This window comes from Bos indicus x Bos taurus, chromosome 27 (genome assembly GCF_003369695.1).
Source record: "Bos indicus x Bos taurus breed Angus x Brahman F1 hybrid chromosome 27, Bos_hybrid_MaternalHap_v2.0, whole genome shotgun sequence".
Lineage (NCBI taxonomy): Eukaryota > Metazoa > Chordata > Mammalia > Artiodactyla > Bovidae > Bos > Bos indicus x Bos taurus.
Genome location: NC_040102.1, coordinates 8,640,338 through 8,662,343, shown reverse-complemented (window position 1 = coordinate 8,662,343; position 22,006 = coordinate 8,640,338). Strand labels below are relative to the sequence as shown.

The following is a 22,006-nucleotide window of genomic DNA, read 5'->3' as shown; positions in this document are numbered from 1 at the left end:
TACACACACACACAACATTCAGTCTGGATGTTGCCATTATCAGCAAAACCAACCCATTTCCCATCAACGGAGTACAGGATGATTATCACTTTTTACATTATAAGTCAGGCCACTTAAAATGATACTGAAGAAAAGCAAAGACAGTGATTATTTAGGATTTGGCAACATCAGGCAACTTGATGTCAAATGGGGATCTGCCTTCCTGCTCCACCATCTGTTCTGTTCAATTACTACCCACCTTTATGAATACTTGAAATAATGAATCTTCTAAAATCCCTCACCAGTTTCTAGTCACCATTTCAAACTCACTATAATCTTGGCAGGTGATTTTTATGACTCCCAGAGAAGATCAAGATTATCAGGTACAAAGTCCCCAGTTTTCCTTTAATCTCTTATTCTAAAGAATAATCATCTTTCTATTGCAGAGGGAGAATGGCCCTGTTCCTTTCCACCTGAGCACCATACTCATCATTCTGATTTTGAATCAGGTTCTTTTGATCCCTGAGATCTAAATAACAGTGGCTCAGACTCCAAGTTTATACTCTGCTGAAGTCCAAAAATCTTTCAAAAAGACGTTAGAAACTTAAAAAAGTCTTGAGTTCTCAGGGTCCCCTCAGTATCTGACCTCTTCCTGTACGTGTTCTTCCTATTATGTATTACACTGACACAGAAGTAACATCCAGACTCTTCCTTAAAATGAAGGAAAGAAAAAGAAAATGTTGTGAGTATGGAATGAAGGTTTTTACTGGAAAGGCCAAGTGACACCATTCTGGCCAATGAGAATGAAGTGGTTTTCTGCTGGGTGCATCTGAGAATGCTTTTGCCTTCCTGATACAAAGACAAAGACAGTGTGGCTAATACCAGATCCTTCTTCCACCCCATTGTTTGAATGCAGATGCAATATCTGGAGCAACAGTAGCTCTCTTGTGACTATAAGACAAGTAAAGTGAAAGTGAAGTTGCTCAGTCGTGTCCGACTCTGCGACCCCATGGAGTGTAGCTCGCCAGGCTCCTCTGCCCATGGTTTTTACCAGGCAAGAGTACTGGAGTGGGGTGCCATTACCTTTTCCAGAGGATCTTTCCCACCCAGGAATCGAATCCAGGTCTCCAGCATTATAAGCGGATGCTTTACCATCTTCCAGCTACTGAGCCAAGGCCAGCACCTTTCTGCTTCTTGTTTTGTGCAACAAAGTAAATTCCTTTTGCTTTAAACCTTCACTGAGTTTTCTGTTATTTGATACTGAGCACTTAAAGCCAATACAAAATTTCAAAATCACAGTCATCATAATCCTAAACCTGTGAAATTCAAACAGTTTAAAGATGTGTGACCTAAATGTTTACTCTTAAGGCTGCCTGGTAATTAGGGCACTTAAACTACTGAATACCATCAGGGCCTTGGGATGTAATTAAAATTATCCAGTTTACAGCTCCCTAAGATGGTGTGGAAAGAGATGAGAAAATGATAAAGATGGTAGGTGGGTAGAAAAGCCCCTTCCTCAGAATGAGAGCTCATTTCCTCTAGCCACCTGACTCTCTGAATCTGCCCTGAATTTGGAGAGCTGCCTAAACTCTAAATCTGTCCTGACTCTTCAGAAACCCATTAATAATAGATGCTGCCCACCCACCTGAGCCATGTAAGGGCCCTGAATTCCTGGTATTGACCTTCACCCATGAGCTAGCATGATACTATTTTAATTGCTACAGTCTATCATATAAATTCAGTGTACTACCTGACAGGCTAATTCTGAAAAATGACTTATATACAAATACCTATTAGGTTGAGCTTCCCTGATATCTCAGTTGGTAAAGAATCCACCTGCAATGCAGGAGACCCCAGTTTGATTCCTGGGTGAGGAAGATCTACTGGGAAAGGGATAGGCTACCCACTCCAGTATTCTTGGGCTTCCCTGGTGGCTCAGCTGGTAAAGAATCCGCCTGCAATGCGGGAGACCTGGGTTCGATCCCTGGGTTGGGAAGACCCCCTGGAGAAGGCAACAGCTAGAGACTCCAGTATTCCAGCCTGGAGAATTCCATGGACTGTATAGTCCATGGGGTCACGAAGAGTCGGACACAACTGAGTGACTTTCACTCTCACCTGTTAGGTTGGCCAAGAAGTTTGATCAAGGTTTTTGCATGTAGAAAAACCCTGAACAAACTCCTTGGTCAAATCTATACTATGTAAAAGACAGTCGAAAGCAGTAAATTTCTGTTCAGACATGAATGATTGTCATACCTCCAGTAAAAAAGTATGTTGTATGAATGGTTAAGGGTTTTCTAGGGTGCTCTAAATATTCTGTTTGTTGACATGGGTGGTGATTACATGGGTGTTCATTTTATGCAAAATTCTTTGTATCTTTTTGCTTTATGTCCTTTTCTATATTTGATTATATTTCACAATAAAAAAGACTAAAATGGTGTAAAGAATATTAGTGACATGCAAAGCGGCTAAAGATATCTTTAAAAGGCAGGTTACACACCAGTGCATGTACTGTCAAGATTTTTCACCTAACAGATGTGTACCAAAATATTAATGCCTTATCTTTAATAAGGGGTAGATTACTGATAACTGGAAGATTGTTGACCACATATGTGTTTCTAAAAAATGAACACTAAGTCACATGTATAATAACCCTTCCTTTTCAAAGTTTATATGAACCATTGGGAAAGAACAGACTATTTGGATACATTTGTTCATATTAGAATATTTTTCCCCTTAAATCATTGGATGAGCATTATTTTAAATGGTGAGCATAATCCTGTGAATCACTGATTTTTTTTATGATTTTGTTTTTATTGTTAAACTTCTTCATTAAAACCAACTGTGACACCAGTTAGTGGTGCCAGGTGATGTCTAAACTGACAGGAAGATACCACGAAGTCTGCTCTGCCGTGTCCTCCTTTATTAAAGAATCACATTCATGAAGACATCACAACACGGTAAACAACTGTCATAAAAGTAGATTCCACCACGTAAAGTCGTCTACTATATCCTTATTGTAATTTTATTGTAGCACATTCATATAACTTACCTTGAAATCATTTAATCGGGCCATCTTCTACTACACAATCGTGGTCCTGTACTTCACCAAGATGATTTTTAAAGGTTAAAAAGTTAAAAAAAAATAAAAGTTTGGGATTTGAATCTATGATTTGACAAATGGGTTCAAGGGCGTGAACCAGAAAAAATATTTCAGAAAGGAAGAATTCTTTGTTTTCTCATTTAGAGAATAATAAAACACATTTCTATATAATGACTCTAATTACATCTAGAATATTCAATCAGGTAGAACCATCAAGTGTCCCAGGATGAGCGTAAAATTGGACAGAAATGAGAAACGCAGTACCACAATGTTGTAACATGAGCCACCATCATTACTTACTGTCTGCAAATCTGACAAGAGCATATGCCAATCAAATAAACAACCTGTATGTAGATAACCCAGGTAATAGTTCAGAGGGGAGCTTTTGAAAAAAGAAATTATTATTTCAATGCCAAGTCACGCTTACAGCTTTGAACGAGTAGCAAAACACGAGCATGTTTCTCAAATGGATTTCACAGCATCAGTGCAAAAGCCGGAGGGGATGGCTTAGTTTTTTAAGCCTCAGATTTGAAATACCCAGACTCCCTGCAACTACAGCGTTAAATCCTCTGTGGAACCACAGCTTCAAATGCTATCAGAAGAGACTCAACTCTTCATCCTTTGGAGACTGATAAATTGAAAGCCATGAAGTTTAGAGCAAAAGAGGGAGCCTATAGCCAGCCACCTGTGCCCCCCTCCTCATCCAACACAGGAAGGCTCTATTGGTAACATCGTTTAAGTTTCCATTTGGGAAGGCTGGAGGATGCTGTTTTTAAGACATTCCAGAAATCTCACAACCCTGCCATGGACCATCTTTTTAAGAATTTAAACCAAATTTTAGAGAATGGAAAACATTCTTTTTAATTCTCATTTAAGACAGTCGAGAAAATCAAAGTGCTTACTTTACAGAATGCCTTCTAGGTATCCAGCCAACTTTTTATTAGTCCTATAGAAAATTCTGAATGGCGAAATTTCATTTTGCTGCTTTGTGTATTTCTGGGCTGCCTCCTCGCTGACATCAATTGCTTGGCAAATGCCAATTAAACAACCGAATTCTTGTAGTACTTTACCATTCTCTCACATCTCCTAACTTATTCCCCAAACTTTCTAAGATAAAGAATAACACTCTTTTTTCTCCATCTTACAGATGAAAAGTGTGCCAAGGGAAGATTATATGAATTAATCATGCCGATAGGTTGTCACCCCATGTTTTAAAAGGGGCTTCCCTGGTTACTCAGTGGTAGAGAATCCGCCTGTCAATGCAGGAATGAGGGTTCGATCCCTGGGTTTGAAAGATTCCCCTGGAGGAAGAAAATGGCAAACCACTCCAGTATTCTTGCCTGGGAAATTCTATAGACAGAGGAGCCTGGTGGGCTACAGTCCATGGGGTTGTAAAAGAGTCAGACACAACTGATCAACTAAACAACGTTTTAAAATCCAGAACTTGAGAACTCTCCCACAGTATTGCTAGTTACAAGTAAGTTCCATTTAGAAAAATAAGCTTTTGGCCAAAGAAAACTGTGTAATGCATTCTAAAGTTAAATAAAAATAATGTATAACTGTCTTGACTTATCGTTATATTACATAGGGAGATGTGGGTTTGATTCCTGGGTCATGAAGTTTCCCTGGAGGAGGAAATGGCAACCCACTCTAGTATTCTTGACTGGAGAATTCCATGGACAGAGGAGCCTGGTGGGCTACCGTCCATGGGGCTGCAAAGAGCTGGACATGACCGAAGCAGCTGAGCATGCACAACAAAGTTCAGTTCTTTTCGACAGAAGAACCAGAGATAGCTATAGAGGGCAATGAGCAGAGAGACCAGTCTTTTCATGTACTGTATCATACGTTTTCTTTTCCTGAAGGCTTGGCCTGGCCCCCAAGGGTATATCAAGAACACTAAGGCTCAGTGCAGGTGCTAACAAAAATTAATTGAAAAGACAGTGCACGTTTTCCTTGCTTTCTCAACCTGTTTCACCTCTTCTAAATTTCAGCTGGCATTAATTTATCCTGATTACCCCAGCACAAATGACTCATTCCTCCTCCAAAAACCCTGAGCAGAAATTTGTAACACTTGTCTTCAATGACACCTAACTTTTTAATAGCATTTCTTTATCTTAGGAGAATTCTTCCAGGCTATCTTAGGCTGTTTATACTTAATTTCATAGCAGTAAGAGCCTTGAAGTTTCTGTAAACCTTACAACTCCTACCAAGTTAATATTTTAAAAGTCTGGACAGATTGATAGACACTCCTCTATATCATTTGGTGATGTGGCTTCCCTTCGCAATCAGGCAGGCATTCCAGCCCCTGAAGGTTCATGCTCTGCCATCTCCCCAGACAACTGAGCTAAACAAACGAGCCATGCATATGGTTGAAAACAAGAGGACAGCCCCCCAGATGGAATCACTAAGCTCCACATCATCAAACTGAAACTTACAAGAATAGTTTTGGTTCTTCCAGAAATGGAAAGGTAAACCAGTCAATCAGTAACCATCTGATCAGTACTAGTTAGATAATTTGCTCATGAAGCCTTCTGTACTCCCCTAAAGCAGGGGTCTCTAAGCTGTGAGTGGCCGACTGGTATCTCCTGCTGGATCAGTGGCGGCATTAGATTAGACATAAACTGCACAGTAAATAAATGCACTTGACTCATCCCAAAACCAACCCCACCCACGGTCCATGGAAAGACTGTCTTGCACAAAAATGGTCCCTGTTGCCCTAAAGCAAAGTAAACTTGAACCAACCAATCTGCTTTTTTTTTTTTGGGGGGGGGGGGGGCGGGGGGTAGTGCTGGTGTAACCACCTTGTTTGCATTCCCTTCTGCCTGTCAAAATCTTTCATTTTGTACAGCTCCTCCGAGCTGCTACTTTCTACATAGGCTACTACCTGATTCAAATTAATTTCTGCTCAAATAAATAAAATAAATTTTAATATGACTCAGTTTATCCTTTAACAGTGCAGCATCAGAAAAGAGAATGAAATAAACCCCACTCCCCCACACACACAAACAACAGCAAAGAGCAAGCAAACACAGGTGCCTGCTGTGCCCCAAGCTCACAGTTTCTTGCCAGCTCCAGAGGTCATGGGTGAGTCACCCTGGAACCTGGTCTGAGCTTTCAGACTTCAACTGAGCATTCCTTTGTCTGTGCTGGGTCCTGAAACTGGCTGGAGTCCACCTGGATCTGGCACAGAAGCCAGCCTTGGTCTGGGGTGGATGGGGACTGCCGTGAGCTGGACCGGGCTCTGCCTGGCACCACAGGTGAATCAAGTTTTGTTATCAGGCTGAACAGGCAGGCTCAACTCACAAAGATAACCTGAACTACAGAGGCCATGGTGGAGGGCTTTTCACCTGCACTCAGGAAGTGCCCTAGAGAAGAGGGGTCTCAGACAAGCACTCACCAGAAAGGATAGAGGGAACGTTATCTTTCCTTCTCTACAGTCTCTGGGGACCTGGATGAGACCCGCTGGGACACCCCACCTGCTCCAGGGCCTGCAGCCGGGATCCTGGGGAAACTGGCAAAGCCGGCAAAGGATGGGGGTTTTGACCAAAGTCAGCTCTCCCAGCTGGAGAAGGCAATGGCAACCCATTCCAGTACTCTTGCCTGGAAAATCCCATGGGCAGAGGAGCCTGGAAGGCTGCAGTCCATGGGGTCGCTAAGAGTCGGACACAACTGAGCGCCTTTCATGCATTGGAGAAAGAAATGGCAACCCACTCCAGTGTTCTTGCCTGGAGAATCCCAGGGACGGGGGAGCCTGGTGGGCTGCCATCTATGGGGTCGCACAGAGTCGGACACGACTGAAGCGACTTAGCAGCAGCAGCAGCTCTCCCAGATCTCTACTGTGGAGCTTGGCCAAGAGGAATGAACAGTTTCCAAAACCCACTTGTGAGAATTAGATCTTTGGGTTGTGACTCATGACTTAGATTTCTAGATGCTCCCTGATGGTGACTCTCTCTCCCAGGGACAGCTATGCCTGCTGGTTTGTCTCATTTGTGAACTGAGAACTTGGCTTGACAGTTCTCATGTTGGGAGTCTGCAAACATAGCTTGGAAGACATGTGGGTTGCAACCCACTGAGACTGCCAGATCTTGGGAGAACTCTGAGTCTTTGCTTTGTCTGTCTTGCGGGTGATGCCAGATCTTGGGGGAGTGGGATCTTTTGTACCCTCCTGGGGAAATGCTCCTTGCATCCAGTGAAAATGGCTCAGTCATGTCTGACTCTTTGCAAGCCCATGGACTATACAGTCTACGGAATTCTCCAGGCCGGAATACTGGAGTGGGTAGCCTTTCCCTTCTCCAGAATATCTTCTCAAACCAGGGATCGAACCCAGGTCTCCCGCATTGCAGGCAGATTCTTTACCAGCTGAGACACAAGGGAAGCTGTGTCTTGGAGTTAATACAATCAGGAATATTTACTGTCCATTCCAGCTGAAACCTGACAAAGTATTTGAGAGGATGTTTCAAAACTTATATTAAAGTAGCTCTATTATCAGAAGTTGGCCAAATTGGAAGCTGATTTTAAAAGGCTGAGAGCAATGTGTTTTTTTAGCTTTTGTCCTCTAAACTAAAACTATGTACCCAGGAGGAGAGAAACACATTAGGAAGCCTTTGTGGAAGGATATGCTAAAACATTCCAAAGACACAGAACTCTAAATGTGAAACAATGAAATCTTCTGATTTTTACCTTAGTGGAAGATCTTCTCCCTGGCATAAAGGAACAAATTGAGGATAAGTGGTTGGATGGTTGGGTCAGTCTCTTAAAATTCAGGTTGCAGTCCAATTATTTGAGGAATTAAAAATATTTTATTTGTATTACAGATAGAGTCTTTACAAGAATGGAAATGCAACTCTAGAAACAATTCACAGCACACTCATTCCTTTGCTTTTTTTCCTTTTTCTTTCTTTAACCAATCCCCAAACCTCCCCAATTCATCTCAAAATGTTTTCAGATTTCGTAAATTATTTGGACTTACAAACAGGAGTCCTTCTTGGTGGAACTTGCACTCGTTCACTGTCTTTTGAGATGTAATTGTTCTACTTGGTCTTCTCTAGAAACCAAGGTAATTCTTATCAGGAGAGAGAGACAGAGAGAGAAAAGGCTATTTTGCAATCCAGGCCTATGAAAAAATCTTGTCTCTTTCATAAATATTAGTAAAAAGCTATCTGAAGAGGTAACCTTAACTTGTTCCGTCTGCCAGAAACACAATGATCTTTTATAAGCTAGTGGGTTTTGCATTATCATACCTGCCTCATGCCTAACATTTTAAAACAAAAGCTATAAAAACTGTTTGCATCCATCTGTACGTTTATAGTATCTATGTGTGTTATAGTCGTATGATTTGTTTAAGCTTCCCAGTAGTATTGGCACTATTAATTTGTAAAGAGCTCTATTTTAATTGGTTTAAAGGCAAACAGTATATAAAATATACTCACAGAAATATAGAAACCTGTTTTTCAAGTTCACGTGATCTAGGATAATCTTCATAAATAAAACCTAATTTGTCTACTTAATTAGAACAGGTCAATCTTTGAAGCTATTAGCATTAAACAGAGTATTTTTAATTCTACCTCGTCAAAGCAGCTCCTTCCCTCAGTTGCAGAATTTGTCAGCAAGAAACATAACTTAAAATGATTAGCTGTTTAATGTTTCATAAAATTTCCAAAAGCAAATCTAATTGTTAAGAACAAGTAAATTAGATACATATAAATAAAAGGTTTTAAATGAACACTCAACGAGAATTATGTTTTATGGTATGTCTACTTAGAAATAGTTCCCAGAATCTTTAATGCGCTTCAGTTCATCTTCCAACAAGGTAAAGTCTCCATTCTGCTTGTATTCAAACATGTATTAAGCACTTACTGTTGCCAGGCACAAGTAAAACACACTCAGAAATGAATGGAGGTAGCTTCTCGCCCTAGAGGTACAACAAAGCACACCTCAGCGAGCTGTGTAGACAGTTGTTAGATTCCCCTTCTCCAGTTTCTCCCATTTCTTTCAGCTCAGGGATTTATAACCAGAGGACGTCCTACAAAAACTGCAGCGGAGAGACGACTGCAGGTAGAGTGGGAGAAGTCTAATATAAACCTGGTTTATAGGTGAGCACTCAATAACCATCCCCGTATCTGCGTCAAGGAACCGCACGGAGCACACTGTAAATTTCACAAATTGACCAACTTCGACTAACGAAATCAAATTTAAAAGTTCCCAGGATCGCGTAAGCCAAAGCCGAACAATTTCGTACTAACTTTTGGTTGAATAGTTTACAAAAAGAAAAATAGACAACACCGTGGCGACCTGAAGACTTCAAGGGGCCACGGAAACCGCGTCTCGCGAGAATTAAGGAGCGGGGCCTCGCCCCAAGGGACTGGGCGGGGCGGGGCGATGGGCGGGGCGCCGGGACCGCGAGTTCCGGGTTCACGGGTCGCGGGTCCGCGGCGGCTGTGACCTCCGGCGGCGGTCTGGGCGCGCAGCTATGGCGTGGAAGCCGGGTCTTCTGCCGTTGCTGCTGTTGCTGCTCGGCCCAGCCCCGGCGCGCAGCTTCGGCCAGCTGCCCTTGGTCCTCAACACTTGGCCTTTCAGGAATGCAACCATGGCAGGTGCGGGGCCGAGCCGGGGGCTGCGCTGCGCGAGCTCGCGGGGCGGGCGGGCCGCCGCTGGGCCGGGGCCGGGGGCCGGAAGCCGGGAGCCGGCCTACCTTCCGCAACCGCCCCTCAGGGCTCTCCCGCACCCCCGCGCCGCAGCGTCTCCTGCGCCGCACCCTCCTCCCCGCCACAGCTGCATTTTAGGTCATCAGCGGCGGGGTGACTTCTATTCGGACTCCGGTCACTATTTTCCACCCTGACCTACGGCACTTACGGTCTCTGCTCAGACTTCCAGGGGCCCCTGCACCTTCTTTTGCTTTTTATTGTATTTTCTGGGCTTGTGTCTCTTGTCGGCCTCAGCACCTCTGCTTTCTAACCCCTGACCTATCTGCAGTAACTCTGTACTTAGGCTTGGCAAACGACCAAGTTCCCAAATAAAGCATCGTCTATTCACCTTTACTTTCTGAGCTGACATGCCGTATTTGTCACTAGAAATACGGGGTTCCAGTCTTGGTTATACATTATCATCATCCTCAGTTCAGTTCAGTCGCTCAGTCGTGTCCAACTCTTTGCGACTCCATGAACCGCAGCACCACAGGCCTCCCTGTCCATCACCAACTCCTGGAGTTCACCCAAACCCATGTCCATCGAGTTGGTGATGACATCCAACCATCTCATCCTCTGTCGTCCGTTTCTCCTCCTGCCTTCAATCTTTCCCAGCATCAGGGTCTTTTCAAAGGAGTCAGCTCTTCGCATCAGGTGGCCAAAGTATTGGAGTTTCAGCTTCAGCATCAGTCCTTCCAATGAACACCCAAGACTGGTCTCCTTTAGGATGGACTGGTTGGATCTCCTTGCAGTCCAAGGGACTCTCAAGAGTCTTCTCCAACAGCACAGTTCAAAACCATCAAGTCTTCGGCACTCAGCTTTCTTCACAGTCCAACACTCATATCCATACATGACCACTGGAGAAACTATAGCCTTGACTAGACGAACCTTTGTTGGCAAAGTAATGTCTCTGCTTTTGAATATGCTGTCTAGGATGGTCATAACTATTCTTCCAAGGAGTAAGCATCTTTTAATTTCATGGCTGCAATCACCATCTGCAGTGATTTTGGAGCCCAGAAGAATAAAGTCTCTCACTGTTTCTAGTGTTTCCCCATCTATTTGCCATGAAGTGATGGTACTTTGGCTACCTTATGTGAAGAGTTGACTCATTGGAAAAGACTCTGATGCTGGGAGGGATTGGGGGCAGGAGGAGAAGGGGACGACAGAGGATGAGATGGCTGGATGGCATCACTGACTTGACGAAGGTGAATCTGAGTGAACTCCGGGAGTTGGTGACGAACAGGGAGGCCTGGCGTGCTGCGATTCATGGGGTCGCAAAGAGTCGGACACAACTGAGCGACTGAACTGAACTGTACTGATGGGACCAGATGCCATGATCTTCGTTTTCTGAATGTTGAGCTTTAAGCCAACTTTTTCACTCTCAACTTTCATCAAGAGGCTCTTTAGTTCCTCTTCACTTTCTGCCATAAGGGTGGTGTCATCTGCACATCTGAGGTTATTGATATTTCTCCCGGCAATCTTGATTCCAGCTTGTGTTTCTTCCAGTCCAGCGTTTCTCTTGATGTACTCTGCATATAAGTTAAATAAGCAGGGTGACAGTATACAGCCTTGACGTATTCCTTTTCCTATTTGGAATCAGTCTGTTGTTCCATGTCCAGTTCTAACTGTTGCTTCCTGACCTGCATACAGGTTTCTCAAGAGGCAGGTCAGGTGGTCTGTTATTCCCATCTCTTTCAGAATGTTCCACAGTTTATTGTGATCCACACAGTCAAAGTCTTTGGCACAGTCAATAAAGCAGAAATAGATGTTTTTCTGGAACTCTCTTGCTTTTCGATGATCCAGCAGATGTTGGCAATTTGATCTCCAGTTCCTCTGCCTTTTCTAAAACCAGCTTGAACATCTGGAAGTTCACGGTTCACGTATTGCGGAAGCCTGGCTTGGAGAATTTTGAGCATTACTTTACTAGCGTGTAAGATGAGTGCAATTGCTGCAGTACTTCTCAAAAGATACATGTGCCTGGGCCCCACTCCTGAGGTGTTCATTCCACTGCTTGAACCAAAACTTTTTTTTTTTCCAAGCTGCTTAAGTAATGTTGATTTGCAGCCAGCTGGGACTGAGACTGACTAAACTAAGATATCACCTCCTCTAGGAAGCTTTCCCTCATTTAGCACCCTCAGACCCAGTCTGAGTCAGGTGCCTGTCTTATGTGCTTTGGTAACATCCTGTACATATCATGGTTCTGTCATTTTCTTACTGTGTTCCAGTCATTGCAACTCGTACTGCCCCAGGAGTTTCTTCTACTCCTCCTCTCCCCCATTTGAGGCTACTAATAGAATTTTCTGGTGCTGAACTGGCTTTAGCATTTGATGGCCTTAAGTTTGTATGTTACAGGCAGTGCGTATGATTCAGAGAATGCGTAAACAGGTTGCAAGAAATTGCCAGCGACAAGGAGACAGAAAAGAAAGTTCAGGGCCCCAGGCAGGAGACAGTTCTTCATGTTGCCTGAATTCAAGGGGGAAACTTCTCTAAATGTACTTTGAAGCCTGTTCTTTCAGTAGTAATACTTAAATTATTTACAAATAGTAGCACCAACCCATCAAGGAATTCTGTTTTTATTAATAAAGAAATTGACTACTGCAGACCTTTTTTCTTCCTCCCCTTTTCCATGTATGGGGCTCTGGAGAACATAGTTTAGTGTTAAAAGCATGGCCACTGGAGCCAAAATAAGTATTTAGTATGGTATTTCTCTCCTTCCGTTTTAAAACTTACAACTGAAGCTACTAAAAGGCAAATTGAAAATTAATGATATAGCATCATAAGATTTTTTCTACATAATCATTTAAATATATCTAATACTTTAAATAAAAATATACCTACTGAAGTAGCCTCTATCACAGCAAGTGTCCATAACAGTACCATAACAGCAGATAATTCCAATGTGTGCTCAGGTGGATTAATTCAGTTACTGTGTGATTCGTATCCCCATTTTAAATAGCAAGAAACAGATCTGGAGAGGTTGTTATTAGCTCAGGGTCACACGGCCCAGAATTACAGAAGTATTCTTTCTTCACACACGTAGTAGAAATGGGTACTTTTTCACTTTGCGTCAATAGCTGAAGCCTTTGGATTCTTCATGGTAAGTAGCTGTCTTATGTAATTCTGTCTGTATCATTCTGACTTCTTTGCAGCACTTGATAAATGAAAATTTCAACTTAACTGGAGTAAATGTGCAAACAGTTTTTAAAATAGGCGTTTCCGTGCCATGTTTGGTCTGTTGCCTTTGGCACGGAAAAGGAAATCACTATCTACACAAGCACTATTGGGATTTGATTCCCAGCGTGGAAGACGTTGGCGGCCGGAGGTTCCGCCCTGGACGCGGTTGAGAGTGGCTGCGCGACCTGCGAGCAGCAGCAGTGTGACGGCAGCGTGGGCTTCGGGGGCAGCCCGGACGAGTCGGGGGAGACCACGCTGGACGCCATGATCATGGACGGGTAGGGGCGCCCTGCGCGCAGAGCCGTGTTTCTCTCCGCGGCTTTGCTGCAGGTTGAGCTACATTTGCAGTTAGTCTTATACCCAGAGCAAGATGCACAAATATATACGGTGTTTATTCTTTTTTTAATTTTTTTATTGGAGTGTAGTTGATGTGCAGTGTAGTGTTAGTAGATGTGCCACAAAGCGAATCAGCAACACATATTCCTCTGTATTCTTTCCCCATTTAGGCCATTGCTGACTATCCAGTAGAGTTCCCTGTGCTATACAGTAGGTCCTTGCTCTTTATTTTATATGTAGTAGTGTATATTTGTCAGTCTCAATCTCCCAATTTATCCCTCCCCCCCACAATGTATAAGTTTTGATATATTTTGATATAACCTATACTCAGTATCTTGTAATAACCTATAATGGAAAAGAAGCCAAATCACTGCTGTACACTTGAAACTAACACAACATTGTAAATTAACTACACCTCAATTTAAAAATTTTTTGAAAGGAAAAGTCGTTATCATAATAGAAATATCACATGGAGGTAGGTAGGTCTCCTTAGAATAGAGAGAACCTTAAAGTACAAAAACGTGTACCTGGGAAACCATTGTTTACCTGCCAGCCACGAACCCTGTGGTTTCCCTGACCTGAAGCCTTAAAGGCCCTTTCAAAAGCCAGAGCGGTGGGCAACTGAGAAGGCCAGTGCTTTGGGAGTATATGGCTAATTGATTTTCTGGGTTTTTTCCCCTTAAATGTCTGAATGTGGGAATTTGTATGAACTTTGTGAATGTGTTGTCGCTTCTATGGTAAGACGGTGGAGTTTAATCCTACAAAACACTATAGGTTGAAGTAAAAAACTTGTGAACATATAGAAATACCTGAATGAATCTTACCGCGCTTGTTTCTGGCAGCACTACCATGAACGTGGGAGCAGTCGGAGACCTTAGACGAATTAAAAACGCCATTGGCGTGGCGCGCAAAGTCCTGGAACACACGACACACACGCTGTTGGCAGGAGAGGCAGGTGTGTTTCAACTGTGCTCCGTTATGGTGTCTTTTGGCTCTAGTCTTCACTCTGAAAAAAGGGCTCAGTATAAAATAGTGCATAAAAGCAGACCTAAGTTCAACATCCAGCTGTTTCACATAACATGTTTAACTTCGAGTAAGTTCCTTAACTTCTAAATCATACTTTCTTTATCTTTAATGGAGGGTATTTTAGGAATCAGTTTATTATCAGTAAATGAGTAATTACTGGAGGGGAACAAGGTTTCAGCATCATTTCCTGTCTTGTGTTACAGTTTTATGGGTATGAGACCTGAGAGACATGATGACAGAGGGTGGGAACAGAAGGAGTTTTGCTACCACAGTGCTACATCCTTGAACACCTTCCTAGGTATATACTAAAAATCATACTGCCATCTATAGTCAAAAATCACATTTGCTACATCGTTTAACGATGTAGTGAACAATTCCAGGAGGCATCCTTCAGTTTTGTTGATGTTCAGAATGGAAAGCTACCCGACAAAGCCAGGAGCCATTACTCTTTCGTGGAATCAGTGGTGCCTTTGTTGGGTGTCTCAGCATTTCTTTACATGCCAGGCACTGCACCCCAGTTAGAGCCACAGAGTCACTGTGGTTGCAGGGTGTCCCTTTCCTTTTGTAAAGCAGAAGGAGCAAGATCTGGAGGGAAAGGAGAACTGTCCTCACACACATCACCAGGGTGTCAGTAGATGAGCGTCAGGAAGGTGGTAGGGAAGTGGAGACCTGGAAACCGATGCCCACAGCACTCCTTGAGTCTGAATACTCCCTGGACCGTCTGTGTTTCCCCCTCCTTGTGCTCCATGAAGGAGACAGCTGACCCACAGCACTTCCTGTACATACATTTTATTTAAAAGAAGACACTTAACTCATGTACATTTTTGTTCCCAATCTCCAGCCACTAAGTTTGCCGAAAGCATGGGCTTTATCAATGAGGATTTATCCACCAACGTTTCTCAGGCTCTTCATTCAGACTGGCGTGCTCGAAATTGCCAACCAAATTACTGGAAAGTATGTATGCATGATTTTTTTAAGTTATTTGAAAATATTGAGTGACAGTCCTTCCGCTTTCAGTCATCTACCTGTTGCCTGCAGCGTGAGTTAACACCCCTGGTTGCTCGTTGGAACCAGTGATTGAAGCCGGCTCTGGGCACAGGTGGTCTCGAAAGCTCCCTAGCTGCATCCGATCCACATCCCCGTTGGGGAGCTCCTGGCCCCTGGCAGTGGCTTCGGACTTAAAAGGTTTCTGCTGTGGGGTAAGGGGCTGCCTCACTGCAACTGCTCTCTGTTCCTTTGTAGCAAAAGTTTCCATGTGTTAAAAACCCAAAGTTTGGAAACCATTAATCTAAAGTATTTCTTAACAGTTTATCTATGTGCAGTGTACTCTATATTTTACCCTTATTCACCTTGAAGATTTATACTATTAGGTGTCTGTTACTAGAAAGATAATTTGTCTGTAAATCAATGGGAAAGCAAAGAAAGTGTTAATCCTCAGTCGTGTCCAACTCCTAGTGACCCCATGGCGATATTGTAGCCCGCCGGGCTCCTCGTCCATGCAGTTCTCCAGGCAGAATTACTGGAGTGGGTAGCCATTCCCTTCTGTACGGGATCTTCCCGACCTAGTGATTGAACCTGGGTCTCCTGCTTTGCAGGTGGATTCTTTACGGTCTGAGCCACCAGGACTTTAGCCTAAATTGGTTTTTCTTTCCCAGCAGAATCCTTTAGAGTACCTTGATCTCTCGTCCATTTCTTCACCAAATTCTAATTACCTTTGAGTAACCAGGGAGTCTCTTGAAGAGACCGCTGCTTGACACCAGACCATGGGAGGCACCCTGTGCACAAACAGATAAGACACGAGTTGTAGGCTTCTTGCTTTAATACTAATCCAGGTCCACAAGCTGAATTTATGAATTTGGATTATTTTCTTGAGCCTCTAAGATTCATAAAAGAATCTGAGAGTACAACTTAGAATATGCTCACATGAACCTAGCTTTGAAAATTGGAAGGTTTTAAAATAGGTTTTGCTTTAAATCTCAGCATAAGTCTTCTTGGCCAGGGAACAGATTCTAAAATTGAAAAAATCAGGTTGTATATCTGATTTCTTTAAGGAATCCAAAAAAAAAGGAAATCTAATCTTAAAAATCATGTCTAATCTAAAAACGAGTATCTTTATATTTGCCATTGTGCTGAGACATTTTGGCATATACAGAGAAAAAGTGGGGATCTCTTCCAGATATTATAGCTGTCTAGTCCATATTGGGTAATTCTGAGATTTGACTACATATTTAGCAAAATTATATCCATCTGTTCACATAAGACTTAGGTAACCTTTGGCTTTTAATTCTTACCTTTCAGTTACCAGATGTCCTTTTGGTTTCTTGCTGATGTTTAGTGATTGTACATAACCACTTGCTGATTTCTAAAATCACCCCTTCTAAAAAATTAAAACTTAAATATTATTTACAGAATGTTATACCAGATTCTTCAAAATACTGTGGACCCTACAAACCACCTACTGTCTTAAAACGAGATGGTATCACCTACGAAGATACAGCACAGAGTTACGGTCATGATACTATTGGTAATTTGTCTTCTCTACAGTTTTTATGGTTATAGTCAGCCATTTTTAATTTCTTCCTTGTAGTTTTAAATTTCTTTATTCTTATTCATGAACCAGAAGGTGATTTTGATTAACTGCCAATTAAGGGAAAAAAAAATACATATACACATATGCATACACACACATTCTTTTTATATGTATACATTTTGGTCAGTTACCTTATACAAAAATCTGATGATCATTCACTTGATGATTTTTAAATCTTTGTTTGATATTTAGTTCTTTAATTATTTTATGTTTGCCACATTCAAATGGTCTCTCCAGTCATTTCCAGTAATGTTGGAAGTTTCCATTAGTGTCCAGCAGTGATTCTCTTTGGCATAATCGTTGAAGAGGCACTGAAAAGTGAGCAGTCTGAAGTGAGGAAATGGGATGCCTACAAAATGATGCCATGAAACCAGGTCATTAAAACACACAGATTATATACCACTGGTGTAATTTCGGAATCCCCAAGATTCCTATTGTCTTCTACCTGAAATTAATGGAAGAGGATGTTTATATTGCCAATTGCTCAATTATTTGGTTTTATTTGAGGTACACTGTAGAGTTGATACTACAATGATATATTCTTTTTTAAATTTCTAGGCATGGTCGTCATCCATAAGACAGGAAATATTGCTGCTGGTACATCTACAAATGGTATAAAATTCAAAATACCTGGGTTAGTGTTTCTAAAAGAACAGATCTCGAAAATATGTATTGATTGTCAGCCAATATGTCCTAGGTGCCTTGGGGGATGAAGAGCCTTAAGAGCACAGCCCTGCCCTCATAGCTGAGTTCACTGTGAAAGAAGATACATGAGTAGCTGCTAAGTGCAAAGGAGAAGGGGTCTCAGCCAGGGCTGCAGAGTTCAAGGGTGATCAGATTAGGCCGGGATAGTCAGGGAGACCAGAGAGAGAGGCCAGGCACTGACCCTGAGCCTGAGCCAGGGAACGGCAATGTCCAAGCCACGTCCGAAGCCAACCCGAAGCAGTGCACGCCTGGGTTCAGGGCTCAGGATGGCCAGAGCAGAACTGCACATCTATCAAGGGCAGGAAAGGAAGACCAGAGCCGGACTTGAGGCGGTCTTTAAGGATTCCTGGACTTTTTACTTCAAAGTAGCAGAAAAGCATGGAAGGTTTATTATTAACACAAGGAAAAGCTTGCTGAAATGCTGGCATGTGAGCTGGAAAGCAGGAACAGATTGTAGATGAGGAAAAGCGGTTGGGACCTGTTGAGACGATCCAGCGTGAGACAATGCAGGGTGGTGGTGGTGGCTGTGAACCCGTGTGGTCCCCCTGCGTGTGACGGGCTGCTGTCTGATCGCCGTGTAAGGAGTGCAGGGTTGTGAAAACCCAAGTGGAAAAACTAAGGGAAATCTTGCTTGTCTGTATTCTGATGAAGAATTTACTTGAAATGATAGTCAGTGACTAAGCAGAAACATCTAAGAGAGTTTTCTGCACCCTGAATGACCATGCTGTGCCCTCCCAAAGCCGAATAGGAGACTCACCGATCCCTGGGTCTGGGGCCTACGCTGACGACATGGTGGGAGCCGCGGCAGCCACGGGCGACGGGGACATCCTGATGCGCTTCGTCCCAAGGTGTGTCTCCCTCCTCCATCCGACTCCAGAGAGTCGCGTGGCAATGCCATGTGTCAGGATAGAACATAATCGTCTGTGCCACGTGACCCGAACCTGTGTGTGGCAGAACTTTTTAGAAACCCTGCCTACCAGCTCTTCACACTATCACTTTAACAGTCATAATCATTCAGATGAAGCAGTCATAGTCCTCTGAAATGGAATAATACCGCTCACTGCGCTACACAGATGAGCATACTTAGGATCTATTTAAATAAAGTGTAAGGCCGCTAAGAAAACGTGAAAACTGACAACAGAAGTAGAAAATGGAGTCACTACATACCGTTAATGACCGAAAGATAACCCTTACAGTTAGGTGTTCTCTTCATGCCTACTGTTTCTCCCCATTGACAGTAGCCTTGTTTCTTATTTAAAGAAACTACACTCTATACTTCCTGACTTTAGGCTGTTATTACTAAAAAACAGTTATTCAGCCAAAGCCAAATACATTACTGCTTATCTGAAATGAGTGGGTGGGTGAGCTGAAAAGACAGAAATGGTATCAACATTACTTCCTTTTCTGTTGGTATTGCCACAGAAGTTAGGGGCCTCTGTTCACCTATCTGCACTGTATTAAATTTGACAATTTTGTAAGTTTTACATGTGGAACCTCAAGTAACCAAACTTTGGAGTTTGTTTATTCTGTGATACTAAATTTTTGCCTCTGTTTAAATCAGCTATCAAGCTGTAGAATATATGAGAAGAGGAGAAAATCCAACCACAGCGTGTGAAAAAGTGATCTCAAGAATCCAGAAGTATTTTCCCAAATTCTTTGGGGCTGTGATATGTGCTAACGTGACCGGAAGTTATGGTGGGTTTGATTTGAAATTCATATTTGTGTGGACCTGCAAATGTTGATGAGGACAGAGACTTTTAAATGCTGTGAGGAATTTTATTCCTCTGCAGCAGAAACTGGGGCTATACTGAGTAGATAGATGTTCACTGCTGATGTGTCAAGAACCCCAAAGGGTTAAAAATGCACCTGAACCCTTCCTTGGTTGACTGGCAGTGGTTAGGATCCAGTCTTTGGTTTTTAGCTTTGTAGCCTTGACATCTGTCCAAAGGAAAGTTTAGCTTCAGCTCAAGTGCATGCTGAGATGGGCTAATCTAGTCAAATGCCTTTATTAGAAGTAGGTAGGGATAAATGATCTTCCCTGCTTCTTTTCCGTTCATTATTTAAAGGCCTCAGTCATTTAGATCTCAGGGTTCCCAGGTACAAAATGTATTGCCAATTAGTAAACTAAAGGCGTTGGCAGAATTATTTTTGCAGTGTATTTGAGGCATATCGTTTGCTTCATTTACTTTTCATGTGAACCTATCACAGTTTCAAAGCACTTCAAGATCAACCACGGCCGCTCCTCATTAGTGAGATTTCAGATGGGGAAGATACATGGCCTACTGATCAATACAACTTATTAGGTTAGACTGCTTATTATTGTGCTTTGATCTCTTACTTCCCACAGTTCGGTATTTGAAAACTTGGTGGAGGAATTCCTTACGCTTTTTTAAGTACTAAAATGCAAAAGTCAATATAAGTTATGGGGGAAAAGGCTTTATGTCTACAATAAGTCCGTTTCATCGATTCCCTCTTAGGAAATAAATCTTAGAAAGCTCAAAGTTGCATTTAACAGGATGTAAAAATGATAATTATATAATTGTAGATGAATTTAAAATTGACCAGCTCCTTATGCTGAAAGTAGTGGCATTAAAAGGATGCCCTCCAGGTGTCTGAGCCGGGGAAGAACTGTCTCTGTCTGACAGAGACCATCTTGACAAATTAGCCTCCCCACCCACGGGCATAGAAGAGTAGAAACGAACAGGGAGCCTGGGGAGGGGAGGATTATGGATGGATACAGGGAATGGCCCAGTGACTAGGAAATGTACCTGAAAATTTTCTTCTGCTACAAAAAGGGTAGGTATGAAACTTTAAAATAATGGTAGCAATGACCGCATATGTATAGGAGCAAAACATCAGCCTTTATGATGAGGTCTCGTGGGCTGTCAGCTGATGTGTGCTACACGCACACTTTATGGCCTGCCTGGACAGCAGGTACGCAGTGGCCGCTGTCCCAAGCGATGTCTGTGCTGGTTGTAAACATGTGCATTCTGCATTTAACCAAACAGCTTTCTCTCTTCTTGGCCCCAGGTGCTGCTTGCAATAAACTTTCAACATTTACTCAGTTTCCATTCATGGTTTATAATCCTCTAAAAAGTGCGCCAACTGAGGAAAAAGTAGACTGCATCTAATCCAGCTTTTCTGTCAGCATCTATATTTAAAGAAGAAACAGAAGCTGAAAAGGCTACTCACTGTCATTGAATAATGTGCCTCATGTATTCTAAACTCTGTAAAATAAGCACAACAATAAATTTTATGCTGAAACAGCATTTTCACTTTCTATATGTGAAAAAAAATTTTGTTTTTATTTAAGCTTTATATATCCCCTGAAAATGAATAGTATGTGTGTATTTTGTATATGTTTAATGTTAAGTGATCTCTGGATTTCTGCTCAGTGTTTCAAGAAATTTCTACTTTGGGGATTTATTTCCATAGTAATACAGTAAAGGCACAAAACGTAATCTGTATTCGGATACTTAAATAGGTAGAGTAGCCAAGATATTTAGACCCAAAGGAAGAGTAATGATGAGTCCCACCATGATATGCTCTAACTGAATTTCAGTACCTTTACAGTAGTAAGTCAATGACTTATCAATTTTAAATAATATGGTCTTCTAGCCTGAAGAGGAAAGAATGCTGTTAATATTAAAGGTGCATTGTGTTTTGCATGTATTAGAAAATGTGGGCATCTCATGAGCAGCCGTGTTGATTTTCTTGGACTTTTTCATCTAATGGAGCTCTCAACCTGTGAAGGTTTGTTAGCCACAAAAATCTCTAGACTTTTAGCTATAAGTATTTAGTATTGTTAATTTCTTCTGCAAGTTGATTTAGGGAACTTAATCTGTACTGTGGTTTTATGAATCTCCTGTCCAGAGGCTAGCAATGAGTCAGTGGCTCTTGTCCGCCTTGCTTTCCTGAGCACTCAGTCAGCCGTCTGTGGACAGCCATCCTGAACTGTACGTGCTCATTATCATCTCTGCCTTCATGACCTTGTACATCAGGAGTCATTAATAAAGCTGTATGTACAATATTGTCCCCACCTACAGGGTATCTGCTCTGTTTTTTTCCTACACTCGTCTTAATGTTTCACGGTCTTTGTAAGTTAGGGCTGGAAAGCTGTAGTTTTGAGAATGCTCTCAGGTCACCTGTGCTCAGACCTCACCACGTATCATGACTGGGGTGCCTCCTCACAGACACCCTCTCTGGCCTATCCATTCGGTCTTCACAAAGAGGAACTTGAAAGCTGGACTCAGCAGCTGCTGATGGAGGCCTGAAAACCAGTAAGGAAATAATCCTGCAGCCTCACACTCAGAGCAGCAGGGAAAATCTTAACTTTTGTGGGTTCCCATAAGGTGTGATGATTTGTTGAAATCTCCTACTTTGGGCCTTGGAACAGGGAGAAAGAAGCCAGAT

General features: G+C 42.5%; 1 protein-coding gene across 1 annotated transcript; it reads left to right on the top strand.

The window, feature by feature from the left end:
- Positions 1-9,446: 9,446 nt before the first annotated feature.
- Positions 9,447-21,632, top strand: AGA (aspartylglucosaminidase). Its single transcript, XM_027529927.1, has 9 exons — positions 9,447-9,672; positions 13,061-13,214; positions 14,115-14,227; positions 15,140-15,252; positions 16,708-16,822; positions 17,447-17,522; positions 18,334-18,441; positions 19,155-19,288; positions 20,624-21,632. Exons 1-9 carry the CDS (start codon positions 9,549-9,551, stop codon positions 20,722-20,724), a joined length of 1,038 nt encoding a protein of 345 aa, XP_027385728.1. The 5' UTR covers positions 9,447-9,548; the 3' UTR covers positions 20,725-21,632.
- The last annotated feature ends 374 nt before the right edge of the window (positions 21,633-22,006 follow it).

Coding starts and splice junctions, on each gene's coding strand:
- AGA (XM_027529927.1), top strand. CDS start 9,549: ATGGCGTGGAAGCCGGGTCTTCTGCCGTTGCTGCTGTTGCTGCTCGGC. Junction 15,253..16,707: donor GCCAACCAAATTACTGGAAA/GTATGTATGCAT, acceptor TATTATTTACAG/AATGTTATACCAGATTCTTC. Junction 19,289..20,623: donor TAACGTGACCGGAAGTTATG/GTGGGTTTGATT, acceptor TCTTGGCCCCAG/GTGCTGCTTGCAATAAACTT.